The following is a 23,138-nucleotide window of genomic DNA, read 5'->3' as shown; positions in this document are numbered from 1 at the left end:
ATGACAATATTCTGAAAGCTTACACCATAGAAGATTCACCAGTCTGACTCAGACTGCCATTTTCTCCATCATTTGTACATCTTGGCTATAGTGTATGACTTCTATTCCAACGCTGAATTAGGCACAAAAGAATGGTAATACATCACTTCCTATTTTTCCCTCAAGACATACACATACACACAACATTCTTTGTTTGTAGCTGGGCCAAAATCCCAGAGTCCTGGTCTGACAGCCAGATGCAAGGAATACTCTCAGCAGATCAAGGTAACGACACTTCAATGGCTTCTCATCAGAAAGTTCCAAAGATACAGGTTTACCTACACCTAATATGTTAAAATAAAGGCACCACTTAGTTATTCTGAGGTGGGCAGAATTGGTGTATTTCTTGCAGGTGTAATGCTGAACAGAACCAAGCTATGTTTGGATGACTTTCTTGTAAATCTACAAAAAGACAAGTAGTCTCCCAGTATTCCAGCCATTATTCATCATCTACCCACAACCATAAAAACAGAAGGGACTTCCAGTGAGGCAAGGTGGCAGCACAGCACTGAGCGCTGACATATAATCCTCCTTTTTCAAGTTCTTTAGGGCTCATAGACAGTTTTAATACAAGGTTGAGTTGGAGAAAGATCCAACTAAAGACATGACTTCAAAAAAAGATCCAAATTCAACCAGGAAACAAGATACCAGCAGACGACACCAAGCTAGCAATTCATCCGAGGAAATAGCTATGCTAATTAAGCAAACAATGGCAACAGAGATGGAATCGCTGCAAGAAACGGTAGCCCACATGCTAAAGGAGTTGCTGGAAAAGGCTCTTGACCCCATACAGAAGCATATGGCAGAGAATGACAACATTCACCGGTTGTAAAAGAAGCAAGTGGACATCCATGCTAAAAAATTTAGCATGGTCTTCAATAAAATAGACAACATTCAGGTTTGCTTATGCAAGAATGAGAAAGTTAGTAACTCCTGTCTCGCGGAGGTGTGTAAGATATGGAAGAAGTTAAAGGACTTGGAGGACAGATCCAGGAGAAACAATGTGCGGCTGGTCAACTTACCAACAGGAGTTGAGAGCGACGATCCAAGAGGTTACCTCCAGAAGATGCTGCCTAATTGGATTCCAGCGCTCAAGAATTCTCACAGCAATCCATTGGAGATCGATAGAGCACATGGGATCTTTTCCAACAACACCTCAAGACCGCAGACCATGATTTTTAGGCTTCTACGGTACACCAACTGGCAGGCTATCCTGGAGGGCGCGAGGAAAGTCAAACCTACTCTCCCTAATGGGACCCAACTGTAGTTCTTCGCCAACTACAGCCCCGGCACGATGCAGGAACGGCAGGGATACAAGGAGATCCGCACTAAGCTTCAATAGAAGGGGATCGACTCGTTCCTCATATACCCAGCGATTTTGAGAGTGAATATCAAGGGCATGAAGATGTCATTTAACTCAGCAGAGGAAGCGAAAGAAGCTCTGAAATCATCGGTGCTGGGAGATATGGAAGAAGACCGTGGGCAAAGTCCACATGCCCCTCAAGATGGAACTGCATTAAGAGTTCAGACCAGCCTGTATGCGCAATCTAACAGGCACGGGCAAGTTAGCATCCTAGGTGTGAAGTTTTCTGGTTATTCTTTTATTGGAAAGTCATTCGTTGCACTTTCGTATTTAGTTAATTAAGGGGCCAATTTGTTGCTGACTATTGCAGGTCAGAGTTTTAAGGTGATATTCAATATACCCAAATGTAATACTTCATCAAGAATGAAGCTGAAAAACAGCAGTTTGTTCTGAATAACTTTAGAACGTTATGTCTCCAGTAGACTTGTTTACGTTCCTGGGCACCAGATAAGACATCACTGGCACCGTCGTTAAGATAGCTGTTGGGGTCTTGATTGTGTGTTATATTATATCTGAGACAGAAATGGTTTTAATTATATAGGTTAACGGGTTTGTCCAGGTTTCTTTTTTCTTGTCTCTTTGATCTGATTGTCTAAGAGAACTGTTTGCCTTTCTAACTTGTTGGTGCTAGAGGGGGGCGGTTAATGTCAGTGTTCAGTGTCTGACATTGTTAAGTGACACTCACAGATGTTACAAAGTAAAGGGTTGAATGCGAGGGGTGATGGGAGGCGGGGCGGGAAGGGGGTAACTAAGGGCTCCACCACCAACTTACAACAACAGATCCAGGGGAAGAGGAGCAACACAGATAAATTAGAAAATCTTACTATTGTATCATTTAATGTCAGAGGATTAAACTCTCCCTACAAGCGTTCAAAGGTTTTAGGTTTCTTACGCAGAAAGAAAATAGATATCACGCTGTTACAGGAAACACATGTTAAACCTAATGACATTCCCAGGGTTCAAAACCACTTTTATACACCTGTTGTGGCATCAGCTGATGGTACTTGTACGAAAGGAGTTATGATATTAATGAGACGTAATATTAATGTATCAATTGAAAGGACTGGCGCCGACAATAAAGGACGTCTAGCTTTTCGCTGCACATCTATTCAGGGTAAAAAAAAGTTGCATTCATTAGCCTATATGCCCCAACTATATTTGAGGTTAAATTTTTTCCGTCAATTACCTCATAATTACTGAAGTTAAGTGACTACCAACTATATGTTGGTTCAGACATGAATGCTTTGGTAAACGTTACCCTCGATAAACTTCCTGAACTATATCAAGCTCTCAAGAATCTGCTTCCAAAGCACTTAACCTTTTTCTAATGGATTTAAATTTAACTGATGTGTGGAGGGTGCATAATCCACCTGCTAAAGACTATACCTTCTCCTCCACAAGACATAAAACTTTCTCTTGGATAGATTACATTCTTATATTCTCCGGTCTGCTGCCATTAGTACACTCAACAGAAATTTTGTCCAGACATCTATCTGATCACAACCCAGTCATATCTGCATTTAATTATGGCAAAATTAAAAATAAGGCTACTAGGTGGAGGTTTAACTCCACCCTTCTAAAAAACGACAAATTTCTATCACAACTGAGAACAAAACTGACAGAATTTATAAATTTAAATAAAAATAGTGTCTCAGATGTGACAGTGATTTGGGCCTCCATCAAGGGTTTCTTATGAAATAACGCCATATGGTTCAGTTCTCACCTACATAAAAGCCGGCATCAAAAGATTTCCACCCTAGAAGAAGAATGTAAGGTTTTGGAGAAAGATCTCAAAAGGAGACACACCATAACAAAAGAAAACAAGCTCAAAACAAAACAAGCAGAATAAAATGATTTATTAAGAAGCAGGGCAGAATATATGATCCATATAACCAAACATAAGTATTACGCAGAAAGCAGCAGACCGAGCCATCTTTTAGCTCTAACGCTCAAACAACCGGAAGATAAAAGATCTATACCAGCGATTAGATGTGCTAAACGTGGAGTAGTATCTTCAACAGAGGAAATAAACGAGACATTCAAGAATTACTTTAAAGAGCTGTATACAAGTGGTTCAGTTCCTTCTGAGAATGACTTCACAGATTTTTTTAGTGAATTAGACCTCCCTACGTTGTCATTAGAGGACACCAAAACTCTAGACTCTCCTTATTACACTGGATGAGCTACTTAAAGCAGTCAAAGCTACAAATAAGGGCTGTACACCAGGTATAGATGGCATACCTGTGGAACCTTACCTAGCACTTTGGGATATTCTTGGACCAGTATGGTTAGAAACATTAAATTATGCTTTTGGAAATGGCGCTTTCCATAGAGATCTAAATACAGCCCTGATTACAGTTATACCTAAGCCCGGTAAGGACCCCTTGGACTGTGCCAATTACCATCCAATCTGTGGCTAAAACAAATTACTCTTTAATTTTGAAAAAAATAGATATTAATAGACGGAGACACCTGTCAGCATCAGTTCCAACCCGTAAAATGAACATCTTACCCCGCATTAATTTTATCAACTCAATGATCCCACTTGCACCTCCAGCAGGATATTGGCAAAAACTGGACTCCTTACTACAATGTTATGTTTGGAATGGTAAACGACCCAATATAAAATGGTCAGCTCTACAATTCAAAAAGTCGGATGGGGGATTGACATGTCCAAATTTTAAATTGTATCATTGGGCATTTGTATTAAAAAGGCTTAGCTATTGGATAGAGGAGGATAAAGTTTCATCGTGGAAAAATATAGAACAAAAGCTACACACATCAAAGTTGTTGGTGAATGCAGCAGGCCAGGCAGCATCTCTAGGAAGAGGTACAGTCGACGTTTCGGGCCAAGACTCTTCATCAGGGCTAACTGAGGGAAGAGCTAGTAAGAGATTTGAAAGTGGGAGGGGGAGGGGGAGATCCAAAATGATAGGAGAAGACAGGAGGGGGAGGGATGGAGCCAAGAGCTGGACAGGTGATTGGCAAAAGGGATATGAGAGGAGCATGGGACAGGAGGCCCAGGGAGAAGGAAAAGGGGGAGAGGGGAAAAATCCAGAGGATGGGCAGGGGGTAAAATAGTCAGAGGGACAGAGGGAGAAAAAGGAGAGAGAGAGAGAAAGAATGTGTGTACATAAATAAATAACAGATGGGGTACAAGGGGGAGGTGCGGCATTAGCGAACAGGAGCTAATAGCACCAATAAGGTTGACGGACTTTCTCCTTATAGGTATGTCTACCAAAAAAAATCTGATTTGTATTACGGTCCAATTTTAACCCATATACTACAAGTGTTTAGAACAGCAGAAAAATTCTTAAAATTTAAAAGCGTATGGTGCAAATCATCTCCATTATGGAACAATAATAGTTTTCAGTCGAGGGGGGGACCATTCACTAACAGAACTTGGGAGGAGGATAAAGGTATTACTACTGTTCAAGATATTAATGGGGCAAGTACTATCCTTAGCTTTCAAGAACTGATATCTCGATATAATATTGATAATCACCCTCTTTTCTTCTACTTTCGAGTAAGATCAGCTTGTAAAGCCTACGGCATTCCCTGGGGGTCAGATTTAAAGGATCATCCCATTTTAAGTTGGATACAGAGTGCCCCAGGACAGATACTGTCATATATCTATGATAAATTAAACTCCCAGAAATATATGCCCACATCGGGAATGAAAGCCTGGGATAGGGACATATCTGAATTGGGACAAGACTTAGACAGGGATGTGATTTGGGATAATGCTGCCGGTGCTTCAAAAAACCCAAATCATCAATATATACACTTGAAATTTTGTCATAGAGCATATTTAACACCGAGAATTAGACATCAAATGGGACTGGTTCCTGGCCCATATTGCTCATTTTGCCCCTACGGAACCAGTGGCTCTTTTATACATGTTGTATGGGGATGTCCAGGGGTTTTTAGTTTGTGGGGGAAGGTCATCAGAACTACAGAACTAACAGGGGTACAATTACCAATGGACCCCGCTGTACATCTTCTAAATGATGACTCCCACCTTTCCTTTACGGAAAAAACACACAAAATCTGGCTGGCAGGCCTGACTGCAGTTAAGAAGATTGTAGCCAAGCATTGGAAACCTCCCCATGATATTTCAAATACTCACTGGCTTCAGAGCTTTTTGGACATATCTTACCTGGAACTTTCATCAGCAATAGTAAATGATGCACGACCAAATGCAATCTTAATGTGGACAAATTTGATATCTAACTTAAAAAGATCTTTTGTTAAAATAGGAATGCTTTGTCTGTGTATGTACTGCTATTCAGTTGGTTGGTGGAGGGGAGAGGGATGGGGGGAGAGAGGGGTGGAGGGGGGATGGTGATGAAGCTTGTGGGGTGGTTGGGTTAAACAGTCAAAATGTAATTGGCAATTGGTTGTATTGAATGTAATTTGTTGGTGTTGCAATAAAAAATTAATTAAAAAACTGAAGTGTTATTTGAGATATCTTGTGATATTAAGATAGACCAATATATTTACTTATAACATTAATGACTGCACTTAAAACAAATTAACTTCACATGAAGCACCAACATAATTGTGATATAACAATGCATCCTGAGGAATCGGATGTCCCTTTTTAGCTAATTTGTTTAAAATAATTAACACTTATAACAAGTTGATTTTACATTTGATCAGATGAAACAAAAGTTATAAGCACACATTTGATCACTGTAGAGAAAACACTAAAAGTGTTAAGATTTATATTTCTAATCTTATGTGACAGAGAAATATAAACGGACACATACCATTTCCATAAGCCCAGTCATCATTCAGTCGGTGGCGCACCTTTTGATAAATTGCAGACATCGTCTTCATGTTGCTCTTCCGCCACTGGCGCCCCAGGTATTTGGTTTGCACTTTCAGTAGCTTCAGGACATACAACTGCATCATGGCTTGTTTGACCTTGAGTGCTCGTTTCAGTATTGGGGCTGACTTAAAAACGACAAGCATCTTAAAAAAAAACAATAATCTTTATTGAAGACAAAAGCTCCCAAGATAGCCCTCTTCAGATAACTGATACTTTAGAAATAAAAAGCTTTAGTAATTATGTCAACCACAATTGGTAAGGCGATGAATTTCTAACAGGTTTTTGGAGGCCAGCAGCAATATTACTTTAAGTATTAAGTGCAAAGTACATTTACTATCAAAGTATTTATACTATATACAACCCTGAGATTCATAGGCAGAGAAACCCAATGGAACATCAAGCTGAGTACCAGCCCGTCCCACTCCTCCGCTTGACACCCTGACCTTTTCAATCATGCCTGGAGCTTAAATAGGCCAAACAGCAGGTGGCTCATTGCCCTGCCTCTTCAATACGTTCTCAGGCCTGGGACCTGCTGCCTTGATTTGGTTCGTATGTAATAAAATAGAATGTCCACATGTCCTGCAGTTCAGTAATGAAATGGCTTAAACATTTTGCATGCAAGCTAAAATTACCATAAGGATATGTAGTATATTCTGTCATTCTTTTTCTAAATCCTCCGCAGGAAGCCCTCTATAGCCTAAGGGAGTCTAATTTTAATTTTCCCCACTGCAAATGGATAAGATTGCTTTGCATATAGTTTTATAAAGGTACAATGCACAGCTATTCTCCTAAATTGGTAGATCTAAAATCAGGTTTGCTGTCTCAATTCAAAATTATACTATCGTCACGCTGAAAAGGGATGGGGGATTGCAAAGCAAATCAAGAACTAAGTGTGTATCTTGTGTATAGCTCAGCAATGAAGCAACCTAGAAGCCTGACATATTGTACGCCAAGTTGAATTCTGCATAAGGATGTGTACACTGTGCCTTCAGTTTTTTTTTAAAAAAAAGTGTCTTCAGTTTTTCTAAAACCCCTTCGGGAGGCCCTCCAATGTCAAACTAGTGTTAGCTTTCCTTATTGAAAATTAATGTTTTTTTTTAAAGACACTTTTGAGATACTACAAATCTGTACTTTGACCAGATCCACGTACTTTTGGTCTACCTGAACCACAAAGAGAGACTGAAAATTTGTGCAATGGTTTTCTGAGGGAGACGAGATACAACTTAAAACCAGTCAAACGAATACAGTGGATTCTGGCTAATTTGGCCATCAGTTAATCAGGGCAGCTTATTTGGGACAACTCTTAAGAGCAAAAATGAATTGAGAAAATAGCTGGGATTCCCTTCGTTTAATTGGGACACTATGTTTCCTAATTGGGGCAGAAGACTGTTGCCGAAGTGTGTCTAACTAGCATCAGATTTATGCTCCTGAGTGGCCGTTACACACTACACCATGCTTAGAGTGAATTGTTTTTATATAGCGTCAGTTAGTTGTGCTTGTGTTTAAAAAGTAGTGACTTTTGTCACTGATAGTTGGTGAGATACAAGCTGTAAGACAGTTCAGAACCGTTTTGCTCATAGGCTTGAAAGCAGTGAGTTAGATGGTGGGGTTAAGGTGGCGCCAAGTGTTTGCCTCTTTAAGCTCATCTGCAGAAACAGCTTAAATTCCTTTCTTTAATGTCTCTTTTTTTGCTTTTCAAGGTGTTTGGAGTTCTATGGAGGTCCTAACCTGCAATGGCACTCAAACTGAGTTTTTATTAAAACAGCAGATTAACTTGCATTCCTGGAGCTCACCAGTCAACCATTTTCCAGGCACAGCTTGGAAGGTGCCGCCTCTGGGATGTTGTTGTTGTTCGTCCTTCGTAGCCGAAGATGACCATGGCTTCAAAGTCAAATGGGAGATTGGTGGCTGTGGGTCCGGAGGTGACTAATGAGGCCAATCCGGGCCCTGAAGGCTCGCCCACATGTGGGACACAAGTGGGTGGGTGCTGTCGTGGCAGTGGATGCCGCTCGGGCCTTGCACACAGCACGCTTTCGTTGCACCTCGATGATGCACCTGACTTCAGCTGCACGGGCTCCTGTGGTGATCTTGCTGCGCCAAGCTGGACGGTCGAGGGCAAGCGTCTCCCACATGTTGATGTCGACACCCAGGCCTTTGAGGGATGCTTTCAGGCAGTCTTTGTAACGTTTCTTCTGCCCCCTGACTGAGCGCTTGCCCTGACACAGTTCTCCGTACAGCAGCTGCTTAGGCAATCGGCTGTCTGGCATTCTGACCACATGTCCAGCCCACTTGGCTTGGGCTTTCAGCAGGAGGGTGTAGACGCTGCAGAGCCCAGCTCGTTCCAGGATTTCCGTGCTGGGGACTTTGTCCTGCCACCTGATGTGGAGGAGTCTGCGGAGACAGCTCAGGTGAAAATGGTTGAGCTGTTTGGCGTGTCTGCTGTAGACAGTCCAGGTCTCGCTGGCGTAAAGGAGGATGGTAAGGACCACTGCACAGTAGACCTTCAGCTTGGTGGTAAGGCTGAGTCCTCTCCGCTCCCAGACGTTCTCATGGAATCTCCCAAAGGCGGCGCTGGCTTTGGCAATCCTGTTGTTGACCTCAGCGTCTATGTTCACTGCGCGAGAGAGTATGCTGCCCAGGTAGGTGAAGCTGTCGGCTGCCTGGAGGTTCTGGCCCTTCACCTTGATGCGCGGCTCCTGGTATGGCTTTCCTGGGGCAGGCTGGTACATAACTTCGGTCTTTTTGGTGCTGATAGTGAGACCGAAGTTGTCGCAGGCTTGTGAGAAGCAGTCCATTTCACGCTGCATCTCCTGCTCTGTGCTGGCATTGAGTGCGCAGTCATCAGCAAACAACAAGTCTCTGATGACAGTCTCTCGCACCTTTGTAACTGCCTGCAGGCGCCTAAGGTTGAACAACCTGCCATCAGTCCTGTATCTGACATGGATTCCTTCTTCGTAGTTATGGAAGGCATCTGTCAGCATGGCAGAGAATACCATACTGAACAGAGTCGGGGCAAGAACACAGCCTTGTTTGATGCCATTTGTCACTGGGAAGGCCTCCGACTCGTCGCCATCATCCAGAACTTTCACCATCATACCGTCGTGGAGCTGCTGGATGATTGTGATGAACTTGCTGGGGCAGCCAAACTTCTCCATGATCTTCCACAAGCCTTCTCTGCTGACCGTATCGAAAGCCTTGGTTAGATCAACAAAGGTCACGAAGAGGTCGCTGTGTTGCTCCTGGCATTTTTCCTGGAGTTGGCGCGCAGCAAAAATCATGTCCGCGGTCCCACATTCAGCACAGAAGCCGCACTGGCTTTCTGGGAGCAGACCTTGCTCAAGATGTTGGAGAAGGCCAACAGGACGCAGGCCAGAATCTTCCCCGCAATGGACAAGAGGGAGATGCCTCGGTGGTTGTCGCAAGACTGGCGGTTGCCTTTCCTCTTGTAGATGTGGACTATGCTGGCATCTTTCAGCTGTTACGGGACCTGTCCCTTTTTCCACATGGACTGGAAGAGTACAGTCAGCTTTTGCATCATGACAGGGCCTCCTGCTTTGTATACCTCAGCAGGGATTGCATCGGGTCCTGGCGCTTTGCCACAGGAGAGTTGCTTCACTGCCTTCCTGACTTCATCTACTGTGGGGAGGGTGTCGAGGTTCTTGTTGATCTCTACCTGGGGCAGGCGGGCAATGGCCTCGTCATTGATGTCGGCAGGGCAGTTAAGGACGTTGTTAAAGTGCTCAGCCCACCGATCCAGAATCTGCTTCTTCTCTGTCAGCAGCTGCGTCTCATCCGCGTTGAGGAGGGGTGAGGAGCCAGAGGACTGGGGTCCGTATACAGCCTTAAGCGCATCGTAGAAGCTCTTTATGTCGTGGCTGTCTGCATAGCCCTGGATTTCATCGGCCTTCTTGCTGAACCAGCTATCTTGCATCTCGAAGCTTTTTCTGCACCTTTCTTCTTGCGTTGGTAAAGGTATCTTTCTTGGCTAGCGACGTGGGGTCGTCCTGATGCACTCTGTAATGTTGATGTTTCTCCGTTAGTAGTGCCTGTATTTCTTCATCATTCTCATTGAACCAGTCTTGGTTTCTTCGGGTTGCTGGTCCGAGATGTTCGAGGGCGGTAGTGTAGACGGCGTCTCTGAAGGCCGACCACTGTTCCTCAACGCTGGTCCCGTCTTCCTGTGGTGTGTCTGGCAGTCTGCCTTCAAGGTCATCGACGAATTCTTCTGCAACCCTGCTACTTTTCAGCTTGGAGACATTCAACCTCTTTGCAGTCTTCTGCCCTTGGGGTTTTCTCATGGGCAGAATGCGAAGCCTGAACTTGGACACAATGAGTCGGTGGTCAGTCCAGCAGTCGGCACCACACATGGCTCTCGTCACTCTGACATCCATCCTGTCCCTCTTCCTGGTGATGATGTAGTCAATCAGATGCTAGTGCTTCGAGCGTGGGTGCATCCATGACGTCTTCTTACGGGTGGGTAAGCGAAACAGGGTGTTGGTGATGACAAGGTCGTTTGTGGCACACGTCTTGAGGAGCAGAAGGCCATTGCTGTTACACTTGCCAGTGCCGTGTCTTCCAATGATCCCTTCCCAGGTTTGGTAGTCTGCCCCTACTCTGGCATTGAAGTCCCCGAGAACGATGAGCTTCTCTGACTGTGGGATTGCTGAGATGAGGGCGTCGAGTTCTTCAAAGAACTTGTCTTTAATGTCATCTGGGTTGGTCATGGTGGGAGCGTAGGCACTAATCAGCGTAGCATTCATTCTTCTTGTTGGCAAGTGGGAGCTGAAGTGTCATCAGGCGGTCGTTGATGCTCTCTGGGTGCTTGGTGAGTTTACGGGCGAGGTTAGAATTGATAGCAAATCCCACGCCTGCTTCTTGTTGTTCAGCGCTGCTGCGACCGCTCCAGAAGAACGTGTATCCACCACTACGTTCTGTCGGCTGGCCCTTGTCTGCTAGGCGCGTTTCGCTGAGAGCTGCTATGTCCACGTTGTAGCGAGCTAGCTCTTTTGCAACCAGTGCAGTTCTTCTCTCTGGTCTGTCTGCCTTGATGTTATCTCGCAGAGTTCTCACGTTCCATGTGCCAAGGTTGAGCACCATCACTTTCTTCCGCGTTGGGTTTGAAGTCATGACTTGCGCTTGACTTGGATTAAAGTGAGGGAGAGTTGCGCAGGTCATCAGCCTCACTCTCTCGTCCCGGCCTATCTGGACCCAGTGGCAAGACATAGTCGAGACGGCTGGAGATAGGTCAGGATGCAGTGGATGGCCAGCAGAGTTCTGTGTGTCTCACTGTGCCCTCTTAGCGCTCCACGACACATTGCTGAGAATCATCTTTCTGTCCGTTGAACCAGTGATGGTTTCTTCCGCGCAGTCCGCCGAATCCAGGCTTCACACGCTAGGCAGACAAGCCCTGAGTGTTGTGGGTCTACGGCAGTTCTTGCGGCGTGCTCGCAAGCCTCCCTACCCATTGTTGGACATCCTCATCCGCCTTTGCAGCCGTTGGGAGATGTCTGCTCTTCCGCCTGCTCCGCTGTTGGGATGATCACCTAGTGGTGTGGTAATGACACCACCCCCTCACTTGCATCGCCTCCAGGATACAGCTCTGTGGACAACCAATTCCAGGGCGGTGGTGCTGACTGAGGTGTCGCTGGAGAATGAGCAGCAGGATTTTGCTGTGGCGGATGTATGCATGGAGGTCTCTGCAGTCAAGTGATCAGTTTCTCTCTCTTGATGGTGGGGAGAGTTTGCTGCCGATTCTCGAGTCGGAAATTTTGGAATAAAAATCGATGCGGCAGAATGTAATATCGTAACAGTGACTATCAGTCTCCCCTCTTACTGTGAAATGAGTGATATCTCTCTGTCTCTTGTTAGTGAAAGAGAGAGCCCGTGGCATGTCAAACTGTCAGGTAAGCAGTAGTGCTTGTTGACTGCAGATCATGGTCTCTCTTTGGGCGCTTTGCTATTGCTTGGTGGGTGCCGAAGCTTTTTGCTGAAACTGGAGGGGAGGAGGGAGAGGTTGATGTGTTGATGCTTGCTGCTGCTTGTGCGGGGGAAGCGGGGAGGGGGCTTTGGGATTCTAACATTTTTCTGTCGTTATTTTGGGGTTCTTCAGTTTTTCGTGGATGTCTGTGAAGACAAGTATCTCAGGTTGTATACTGTATACATTATCTGATAATAAACAGAACCATTTGAAATGCCAGAAATGGCCAGCAGTGAAAATTCACCCCTTCAAATTCTTCATAGTTTCTAACTTATTGAAGGTATCGATATTCATCTTGAATGTTACAATGAAAAATGAACATTTGGTGGAATTAATCATCAATAGCATTATGTAAAGGAAGTCCATTATCTACATGTTTACGCTGATTTTGTTTACTTACAGTCAATCAAAAGAATGTGGCAGTGTATATTGAATGAATTCATCTGTCAATAATTATGAACTAATACAGTTTTATAGTACAGTAGTAGTATTAATAGTGTTCTAATTTGTTCTGTATTTCATTTAAGGACACAATTTGTTAGTTGCAGTAAATGGTAATTTGTCTTTTATACCTTTTTAATTACTTCCGTGAAACTTTGGCTAACTGGGCAGCTGCTTAATTGGGCCAATATATAGTGGTCCTGATGTGCCCCAGTTAACCGGAAGCCACTGTACAGGTGAGAGAAGGAACTGTTCAGTGAGATGCCAAAGAAATGTTTGAGATACCATTCTGAAGGATGTTTTCAATAGCCAAGGAATTTTTATTATACTTCTGGTGTAATGGGAAAAGCTTTCCTTATTAACCTACTTTTGGATAATTGCCCTGGCCATGCATCGTCAAGCACTGCTTCAACACTTATGACGGGGCAGAGCTGCCATTGGGACTTTAAATTTGACCAATGCAGAGCCTCCAATAGGTAAAACTGGTTGAGAAACAACAGAAGCAAAAATTACAAAACACTGTAAACTTATTGTCTGAGTTGAAATTTCAATGGAGTACAAAACAGCCATGGAACTATTAAACCACTGCTTTTATGACGAGAGAAATATAAATTACTTCTAATTATACAATTGACTTCCACAATACCTACCATGGTCCTGGAATGTTTCCATTTGGTCAACTTATTGAGAATTCGAAGGAGGTTAATACAAGAAAAGAGGTTCCGCCAGCAGAACTGGTTGTTATCACCTGCTTCCTAAGTGGTACAAAAAGATATGAATTTTAAGGATCTTCTGTCATTAAAGAAATAATGTTACATTAACCAGCAGAGAACAGTAATCTGTTGATTTTTTTTTAAAGTTGTGGTAGTTCTGTAAAATATATTACTACACACAGGCACTGTAACTATATATAATAATAAAAAAACACCATTTCCTTGATTATAACATTTCTCTGGCAGAGCAGTCAGGAGCTACTTTTTTTAAGCAGTATGTGGACAGATACATGAATAGGCAAGGAATGCAGTAATGTAGATATGCTCAGACAGATGGGATTAGTTCAAACTGGCATCAGTTATCACAGATTTCAGGGCCTGATCTAGTGCTATTATGAAATATTGCTGCAGTATCTACATAGTCTGGAAAAACACAATAGTAATCTTATGGACACTCTAAAATTGTAGCAGACTCCAAAGGCTGGGTGGTGGGAGCAGACGTAGCCCTGGCCAAGGAATATGGAATTAGAGGTCAACATTTCAGAATAAGGGGTAGGACAATTTAAACATGACGAGAATGAAATTTGTTCATTCAGAGGGCGGCAACTCTGGAACTCTCTGCTTTCGAGTCTACAAACCTCCGCCATTGAATGTATTCAAAGCAGTGATTGGTACACTTCTGTACACTAAAGGAATCAACAAATGTGGGAATATAACAAAAAAGTGGAGCTGAACCATGAAGTCAGAGGGTAATAGAGTAGAACACAAAGAATGCCCATCCATGGTGACTGGGATACCAATATAATCTAGTCCCATTTGCCAGAGTTTGGCTCATATTGCTCTAAACCTTTCCTATCCACTATTCGTCCAAAGGTCCTTTAAATACAACGTTGCTGCCTCAACCACTCCCCGACAGCTTGTTCCATATACAAAACATCCACTGCATGAGAGTGTTCCTCTAGTCCCTTTTAAATTGTTCCCCTCTTACATTAAATCTATGCCTCCTAATATTTAACTCGATTTCCCTCGGAAGATAACTGCATACATTCAATCTATACCCTTTACGATTTTATACACTGCTCCAAGGGGCCCCTCAGTCTGCCCAAGTTTTATGGAATAAAGTTCTAACTTGCCCAGTCTCTCTCTATAACTCAAGCACTCAAGTCCTGGTAAAATTCTCGTAAATCTTAAGCACTCTTTACAGCTTAATTATACACAACACTCCAAGTGCGAACTCACCGACTACACTTGGAGCAGATCAGCTGTGATCGTGAAAAGTGCAACAGGCTCAAAAAACTATATGGACTACTGCCGCTTCTGAAGTCTGTATGTTAATTAAAAATTACAGTTTGTGCAAAACTGAGCAAAAAGCTGATGACTGCACGTTTGTCAATGATAGGAATAATTTTAGACTTACACTTAAAGGTATTGTCACATAGTCAAAGTGATTTGAGTGCCAACAAAGCTAGTGAGCATCGTCATAGACCTCTAATTTGCTACTCGACTATTCATAAGATTTCCCAAAATTGTTTGAAACATCAGCTATCTTAAGTAGCTTTTTCCACAAGTTTCCCCAGCTATTAACCTGTTCCAATAATATACCATTTACTAGATGCATAAATTTTACAAAAAAATTAACCAAACATATAAAATAGAATATATTAATTCCCAATATTTAAGTCAATAATTTTAATGGATTATGAAGAATTTGTGAAGTTTCTCTATAGACGGATTCAGCTGTACTATCAACTCACTTGCCTGTAGGATGCACTGGCCAGTGTCATGAAAATAGTTTTAAAAATGAAGTAAAACGGGGACAGAAATGGGTGACAAATAAAAGCTACATGCAACTGTAGTTTTTTAAAAAAAGAGGATTTTTGGGACTTCACTCTAGAGGCCATTTGGCTCAGAATAAATTTTGTTAATACTGTCCTGCAGCTATTGGCTGAATAAAATAAAAATGACACATTCTGACTAACAGATTCACATTTGATCAGAAATTTATTTCCCAGGAGACAGCAAAGTAAACTTGCTTTATATCCCATGTTTGAATGAATAAAATCCAATAAAGTACATACTGCCAGCATTTATCACTGTCTTAAAAAGTGACAGGTGTCCTTAAAAATATCCCAGTATTATATTCCTTCTATTCATCCTGTGTCTCCTCGTTCATAGGAAGCAGTTGGTTTTAACCAATTCTGCACTAATGACCTTGAAAAGCAAAGAAATGCAGATGCTGAAAATACGAAATCAAAACAAAAACCTCCATTTACTCAGCAGGTCATGACACTTCAATGGAGAAACAATCTGAATGTTCTCAATTAGAATTGCATTTGCTTCTCCTGGAAGCTTGCTTTATCTGTAAACATCCTAATCATTGCAATCACACTTTGAAGATCATGATAAACGACAACAGATCGTATTATTTAGAAACACAGAAAATAGGTGCAGGAGTAGGCCATTTGGCCCTTTGAGCCTCCACCACCATTCAGTATGATCATGGCTGATCAACCAACTCAGAACCCTGTACCAGCCTTCCCCCCCATACCCCCTGATCCCTTTAGCCACAAGGGCCATATCTAACTCCCTCTTAAATATAGCCAATGAACTGGCCTCAACTGTTTCCTGTGGCAGAGAATTCCACAGATTCACCACTCTCTGTGTGAAGAAGTTTTGCCTCATCTCGGTCCTAAAAGGCTTCCCCTTTATCCTCAAACTGCGACCCCTTGTTCTGAACTTCCCCAACATCGGGAACAATCTTCCTGCATCTAGCCTGTCCAATTCCTTTAGGATTTTATATGTTTCAATAAGATCCCCCCTCAATCTTCTAAATTCCAATGAGTATAAGCCTAGTCGATCCAGTCTTTCATCATATGAAAGTCCTGCCATCCCAGGTATCAATCTGGTGAACGTTCTTTGTACTCCCTCTATGGCAAGAATGTCTTTCCTCAGATTAGGGGACCAAAACTGCACACAATACTCCAGGTGTGGTCTCACCAAGGCCTTGTACAACTGCAGTAGTACCTCCCTGCTCCTGTACTTGAATCCTCTTGCTATGAATGCCAGCATACCATTCGCCTTTTTCACCGCCTGCTGTACCCGCATGCCCACTTTCAATGACTGGTGTATAATGACACCCAGGTCTCGTTGCACCTCCCCTTTTCCTAATCGGCCACCATTCAGATAATAACTTGTTTTCCTGTTTTTGTCACCAAAGTGGATAACCTCACATTTATCCACATTAAATTGCATCTGCCATGAATTTGCCCACTCACCTAACCTATCCAAGTCACCCTGCATCCTCTTAGCATCCTCCTCACAGCTAACACTGCTGCCCAGCTTCGTGTCATCCGCAAACTTGGAGATGCTGCATTCAATTCCTTCATCTAAGTCATTAATATATATTGTAAACAACTGGGGTCCCAGCACTGAGCCTTGCAGTACCCCACTAGTCACTGCCTGCCATTCTGAAAAGGTACCGTTTATTCCCACTCTTTGCTTCCTGTCTGCCAACCAATTCTCTATCCACATCAATACCTTACCCCCAATACCGTGTGCATTAAGTTTGCACACTAATCTCCTGTGTGGGACCTTGTCAAAAGCCTTTTGAAAATCCAAATATACCACATCCACTGGTTCTCCCCTATCCACTGTACTAGTTACATCGTCAAAAGATGTTACCAAAGACTCCAGCAAATTTCATAAGATACACAGTGGAGACCATTCTGACTGGCTGAATCAGACATGTATGGACACCCCAATGCACAGGATCACAAGTACACTCATCCAGCTCCATCACAGGCACAACGCAGCCCTTCAAAGGAGATCTTCAAGAAGCAGTGCCTCAAGAAGGCATTATCCATCATTAAGGACCTTCATCATCTGGAACCTGCCTTCTTCTCATCACTGTCATTGGGGAAGATTTACGGGTCTCAAGACTTACACGCAACTACTTAGGAATAGCTTCCTCCTCCCAGTCATCAGATTTCTAAACGGTCCATGAACCCACGGACACAACCTCAGTATTCCTTCTTGTGCACGAGTTATTTATGTTGTAACTTATCACAATTTGCTGTCTTTTACTTGTACTGCTGCTATAAAGCAAATTTCACACCATGTAAGGCAGTAATAATAAATCTTACACTGATTCTGATTACTTACCAAGCTCTCTGCAGTCAGTTCAGGTAGTTCATGTACAACACAGTAGGGAAAATCCAACACAGAAATACTACAAAAGTGTGGGTATAAATGCAGAAAATTAATAATAAACAAGTTTAAAATCAAATATCAATAAACATCCTTGTACTGATGACTATATGATGCATATGCACTGTTTGCCATGTTTCAGAATCCTTTTAAAACACTTGCTCATGAAAGTCAATGTGGATTCAAGTTCCACTCCATAGACTTGAGGAGATATTCTCAACATTTCAATGAAATCCAAGAGAACACAGAAATGGCAGGGATGTTTTCTTTGGGTAACTTTAAACCATAAACACTTACCACCTTAAATGGTCTGAAAAGAGTACGAGGTTCCACAAGTACTTAATCCACTAAGTATCTATCAACCAAGTAAATTTTCTTAAGTTTCTTTCATTCCTTTGTGGAATCTTTTGTATGAATGCTACCTATATTATAATAGAGTTATCTATATTATAATAGAGTCTTATACCAAAGACACTTCATTGCTCTTGAAGCACTTATGGACATTAAAATGTCATAAAAAGGCTACAGAATTTTTTTTTTCATGATTACCAGGCATAATAGGCCATAAATCAACTACAATGTTTAAGCGTTTTCATTCTTATTCAACCACAAAAATATATAGATGCTATCAGCCATTTATGCTAAGCCATCCAATCAGAAATACATCTCTGTCACGCACCCCTGTACCAGTAACAGTTATACCTTTTTGTTAAGATCCATGCTGCCAAAGTTGTTAGGAATACCAAATAATTGAACAATAATGTGGTGTTTATTTTTCTTTAGAACAGTGCTACTTTAAATGAGGTAAAACGATTAGGAACACGTCTGAACTTCCAGTCTGGAGAAGGAGGGGTAAATATCTGAAAGCAGTTTTTATCCTGAGGTCTGATCCAATCGTGCTAACATTCTAATAACCACTGTTCAATTTCATGGCAACAATCAGAAAGGATTATTCCCCCACAAGGTGCATCATGCCATAGTCAATGCATATTTTCAGCAGGACTGATGAACTGCAACTTGGTCCTAAGTCTGGCAACACTCTTCAATGATTAAAGAGTTCCCTAAATACCACCTTGGCACAACTAGCTTTATCTGCATAAGCCAGCAATTAAATTGCAAAAATTTTATCCCCTTTTATTCTATTATGCTGCTCAAAATACTGAACTAGGATAATCTACAAGTTATTGTTGTGCATAAAAACAGATTTACAAAGGAAATTTTTTATGAGACATATTTAGTTGGTATATTAATCCAGAGTGCCATTTAATCTTAGAATACTAGTCTGCCACATTCATCTCCAGATCAGTTACCTATTTTGACCAAGATTACAGGAGGATCTGCTTAAAAAACTGAAGAAGCCAACAACATTTTAGATGAGCACAAATAACTCAATTGCTGATGAAAATAGACAATTCACTATGCAATTTGTTGGATAATGATACAAGTTTTAGAATGATTATATTATAATCCATGATATAAATATCACAAGGGTGTTCAGAGACCTTACCTGTTCTTCGCTGTAATGTAGGACATAATATTCTGATTGAAGAACTTCAAAATAAGTGGGATGCAGTTCGCAAAAACCAGATGCTGTGCCATGTACTCAAACTGCCATAATACAACATTAAATTTAGGTTTATCAACATTGTCTCAATACAGGCAAAGAAAAAATGTGTTATATTCATTCTAATAGCTCCTTGTTTATTTATTTGGCAAGTCCACCATCTTACTTTGTAATAAATTCTACAGACTAAGCCAATACCTGATCAGCCCATTAGGAGAATTTTCAGCATCAAAGGTGTTTTATAAATGAGAATGGTTACTGAAACTGCTGACCTCAGCAGTGGCAATGTTTAGAAGGACAAATATGGTTGTAGATCCCGTTATGTTGATACTCGACATCAATGCCAAATTTATGTCTAATGGGTAGCCTCTCAGAGAAACTAGCTAAAAATCTCTCGTCAGCAATTTACCAAAGGCTTTGTCAACCATAGTTAGTTTTATCAAGATCAAAAACTACCTAGAGTGTAATCAGCCTTGTGCACTTAAAGTGGGAAGTGAGGAAACAGATCACTTGTATGGGCTGCTTCGAATGAATAGCTTCTTAGTGAACTTTACATAATAATATTTAATAAAAAGATTTAAAAAGAAAGAAAACACTGTTTGCCAAACTAAATATTAATGGGTTAACTGTTTCATTAGCATTACTTACCTGATAGATGTGGTTGAGTTTGAAGTGCTTAAGCAGAAGTAATAGGACAGCAGAAATTGCTTTCACAATGATCTCTTTGTGTCTGTTGACATCTACTCCCAGCTTCATACTCTGTAGCACTGTGGTACTGTTAGGATAAAGTGCGCATCACTGCATTACTGTACGATGGGGTGACACAGTCACTGAGGCAACAGAAGATGAAGAGGCAGAAATAAAGCTGCTGGGATAAGAGGAGTGGGGATGAGAAATAGTTATTGGCCTTTAAGAGCTAAAGGGAGAAAGCGCAGGCCTTAAAGAAAGCCAATGTGGATGAAGAGTTTAAACCTTATAAATGGTAAGAAAGTACTGACTTTTTAGAGAACTAATGGTGAGAAAGAAGGCCTACCTGATGGAAAATAGGATTTCACTAAATGTAGCTGATTACAGAAAAAAAGATCTCATTGCTTCTGAGACCAACAGCAACTTACCAAAATAACTTTAAAAAGTTGCAAAATATTAAGTGAATACAATCTTAAAATTATTTTCAGCGGGTGCTAGAATTTTTATGGGGAATTTAGGTTATCTTTGAATGAATTAATATGGGAAATCAACACTCCTATTCCTAAAAGGAGGAAGATACATACGGCATTTCTTCTGGTAGGACATCAGCAAGAATGTTGATTGAGTCAGTCTTTGCTTTTGAGGTTGGAGCTGCAGCCAAAAGAATCTTCAGTAAGGCAATCTATAAGAATAGTTGAAGGCAGAAGTTGAGGGAGATTATTTTTTCTAATAAGATTTGCATCAAAACTCTACTGATAAACTTTATAAAGGTTATCCTTGCAAATAAAAGGATTTTAAAAAAAAACAGCATGACAGCCTTCCAACAGTGCAGACAATAATGACTGAATCTTGTGAACAATACTACAGATCAACTGGCATGTGAAAATAGAGAATAACATCCCTTGAGAGCAAATAGTCAGGACTGAAAAGACGGTACAGAACCCACATCCTGGAGGTTTCATTTCACTCCTTTGTGAGATCAGAAATTCAAAGAAATTATTCTTAGATGTTTTCCCTGTGTTTACTCATCTGAGTAGCTAGCATCAGAGCCTGTCAAATTTTGTTTCATGAACTAGATGTGGTGATGGTGCAATAAGGGTAAAGCAATAGCTAAAACTGAGCAGTGCGACTGTTCAATCCTGACGAACGATTGCATGCAATTGCTTATTAACTTCAAATAGTGACAAACATTAACATTTTTGTCTTATTTCTAACATTTAATTAGTCTTCAGTTAAACCTGGTGCAACTTTCCCTAAATGTTTCCAAATTCTATTAGAAAGAAATAGTACAAAATATTCAAAGATAGAATAGTTAAATAGATAAATAATAAGATTTTTTTTTAAATCGAAGTAGCTTCCACAGTTAAGACTTTTTTTAAGCTCCGATCTTTTAGTGTTTCATCTGAGCATGACACTTCATTTCTACATCTGTAATGATGGACAATAATTGGGACTAAATCTTGCGTTATACATTTCCTCTCAGCGAGGAAATGGTAAACAGCAACCAAATGGAAGTAAAAAGGCATTGAAAACATCAGGAACAAATGGGAACATAAATAATTAATAAACTGAGTTTCGGAATAAAAGTACAAAAACTGACCCAGAAAATATCTGTGTTTCAATCAAGTTAGTTTCCAACCTAAAGCACGTAACTGATATTTCTGAAGCACCATTGATAGAGAAAAGTAACGGTAATATGGGCACAGAAAAACCAGGAATTATTCCAGGGTAGTACCTCTCTAGAAGAGGAAAGGGAGAGATGGGATGACTATACTTACTATAGATAGTGATAGTAGTAGAAAAATGTATAATTTTAGACAGTGCAGCAAGTAAAGTGAGTTCAACTACATATCCTTAATTATGATATAATTTGTTCAAAACTAAACATGACAAAAGCTAGTGTTATTGTTTATTATTGTTGATTAATTATAGGCAGATTACATTTATAAATTTTTAAATAACCCAAGGAACAGATACCTTCGAAGCCATTAAAACATAATCATAAAACTATAATGCCAGATAATTAGCATGTATCTATCTGTATAGCTATTATGAAACGACCTACAACGTGCCAAATGGAACTATACAACATACAGCTGAGCATCTGTATGATGTAAATTCTATGATCTTACATGAAAGGGGAGAATACAAAAATATCTAGAGAGCAGAAAACGTAATCATGGAGTAGTTACATCAAATTTTATTGAAGCAGTTGAAGAGAAGCAAGGTTAGCATTCAAGTTTGAATGAAATAGAGCTTTACAGTGAAAAACACAGTGAAGGAAAAAAAAGGGATGTGAGTATTGTATGAACACAGCAAAGACTAGCTGGCTCACTTCTGCGTCAAGTATCTGTACAATCCTAAGCCAAAAAATATACAAATTCATACTAACCATGTATTGAGGCAAACTGGGCAATATACCCTGATAAAGAACTTCAGCTGGTGTCAGGTCAAATTCCTCATCTCCCTAAAAATAAATAAATATGATCTTATAAATCATTCTAAATATTCCTGAAATTGAGCACTGCCTGGAAAACGCTGGAGGAGGCATACCATTATGATTATGGATGCCAGGTTTATTACAGGGAAGCTTTGTGGACTAACCACAGTAGTAAAGAATCAAAACATTTTACACAAGTGCTGACATACATTAGGTTATAAAGATTCACTTAACAGACTGAACAGTAATATAATCCACCAGGTTTTGTAAAAGTGCAAAATAAATTTATACTGTGAAGGATAATGAACTGAGCAAATATTACTTTGTTAAAAATTCAGAAGCTTAATGGTAAATTACAGAGCATAATCTATTGCTTTAATTAGGGATCATGCTTTACAGTGAGTTACCTTACTGTTGAATATATAAACAAAACCATTGAACCAGACTCGATTCATTCATTCACTTTTACTCCATAACCCTTGGCACTCTACTTGACTAATACATTTACATTTCACGCTCAAAGCTATCAGTTATCCATGGGTCATCTCAAATCTTCTGAAGAAAAGCTTAGGTTTCCACTATAGCAAAAAATTACTCCAGATTTTAAGATTATCCCCTTTCATTCCGGGTTCACAGACAGGTACTATTTTCCCTATCAAACAATTATTGTTTTGTAAGTTTTAATTCTCCTTGTTGAAAAAAAAATCTCTCATTTCTCAATCCAAGACAGAAAGTGTGTTCAAAACTAGATGCAATAATCTGATTTAGGGAACAGGGGAGGATGTATTTATTTCCTCCCACCAGGTGTTTCATGATTATTTTGCTAATAAACCATCACTTACAGGTGAATAATTATACCATTCCCTCAAAGAAT

General features: G+C 40.9%; 1 protein-coding gene across 3 annotated transcripts in view; it reads right to left on the bottom strand.

The window, feature by feature from the left end:
- Window positions 1–23,138, bottom strand: part of LOC140209970 (striatin-interacting protein 1 homolog) — a 66,995-nt gene that overhangs the window by 10,992 nt on the left and 32,865 nt on the right. For all 3 annotated transcript variants that reach the window (XM_072278670.1, XM_072278671.1, XM_072278672.1), the window contains exons 14-20: window positions 22,217–22,291; window positions 20,409–20,506; window positions 19,786–19,912; window positions 19,081–19,181; window positions 17,529–17,595; window positions 13,305–13,409; window positions 6,175–6,379 (exon numbers count right to left, since the gene is read on the bottom strand). In XM_072278670.1, coding sequence (XP_072134771.1) covers window positions 6,175–6,379; window positions 13,305–13,409; window positions 17,529–17,595; window positions 19,081–19,181; window positions 19,786–19,912; window positions 20,409–20,506; window positions 22,217–22,291 — 778 coding nt within the window. The remainder of the gene's footprint in view (window positions 1–6,174; window positions 6,380–13,304; window positions 13,410–17,528; window positions 17,596–19,080; window positions 19,182–19,785; window positions 19,913–20,408; window positions 20,507–22,216; window positions 22,292–23,138) is intronic.

This window comes from Mobula birostris, chromosome 14 (assembly GCF_030028105.1).
Source record: "Mobula birostris isolate sMobBir1 chromosome 14, sMobBir1.hap1, whole genome shotgun sequence".
NCBI lineage: Eukaryota > Metazoa > Chordata > Chondrichthyes > Myliobatiformes > Myliobatidae > Mobula > Mobula birostris.
This window is presented reverse-complemented; position numbering and strand designations above follow the sequence as displayed.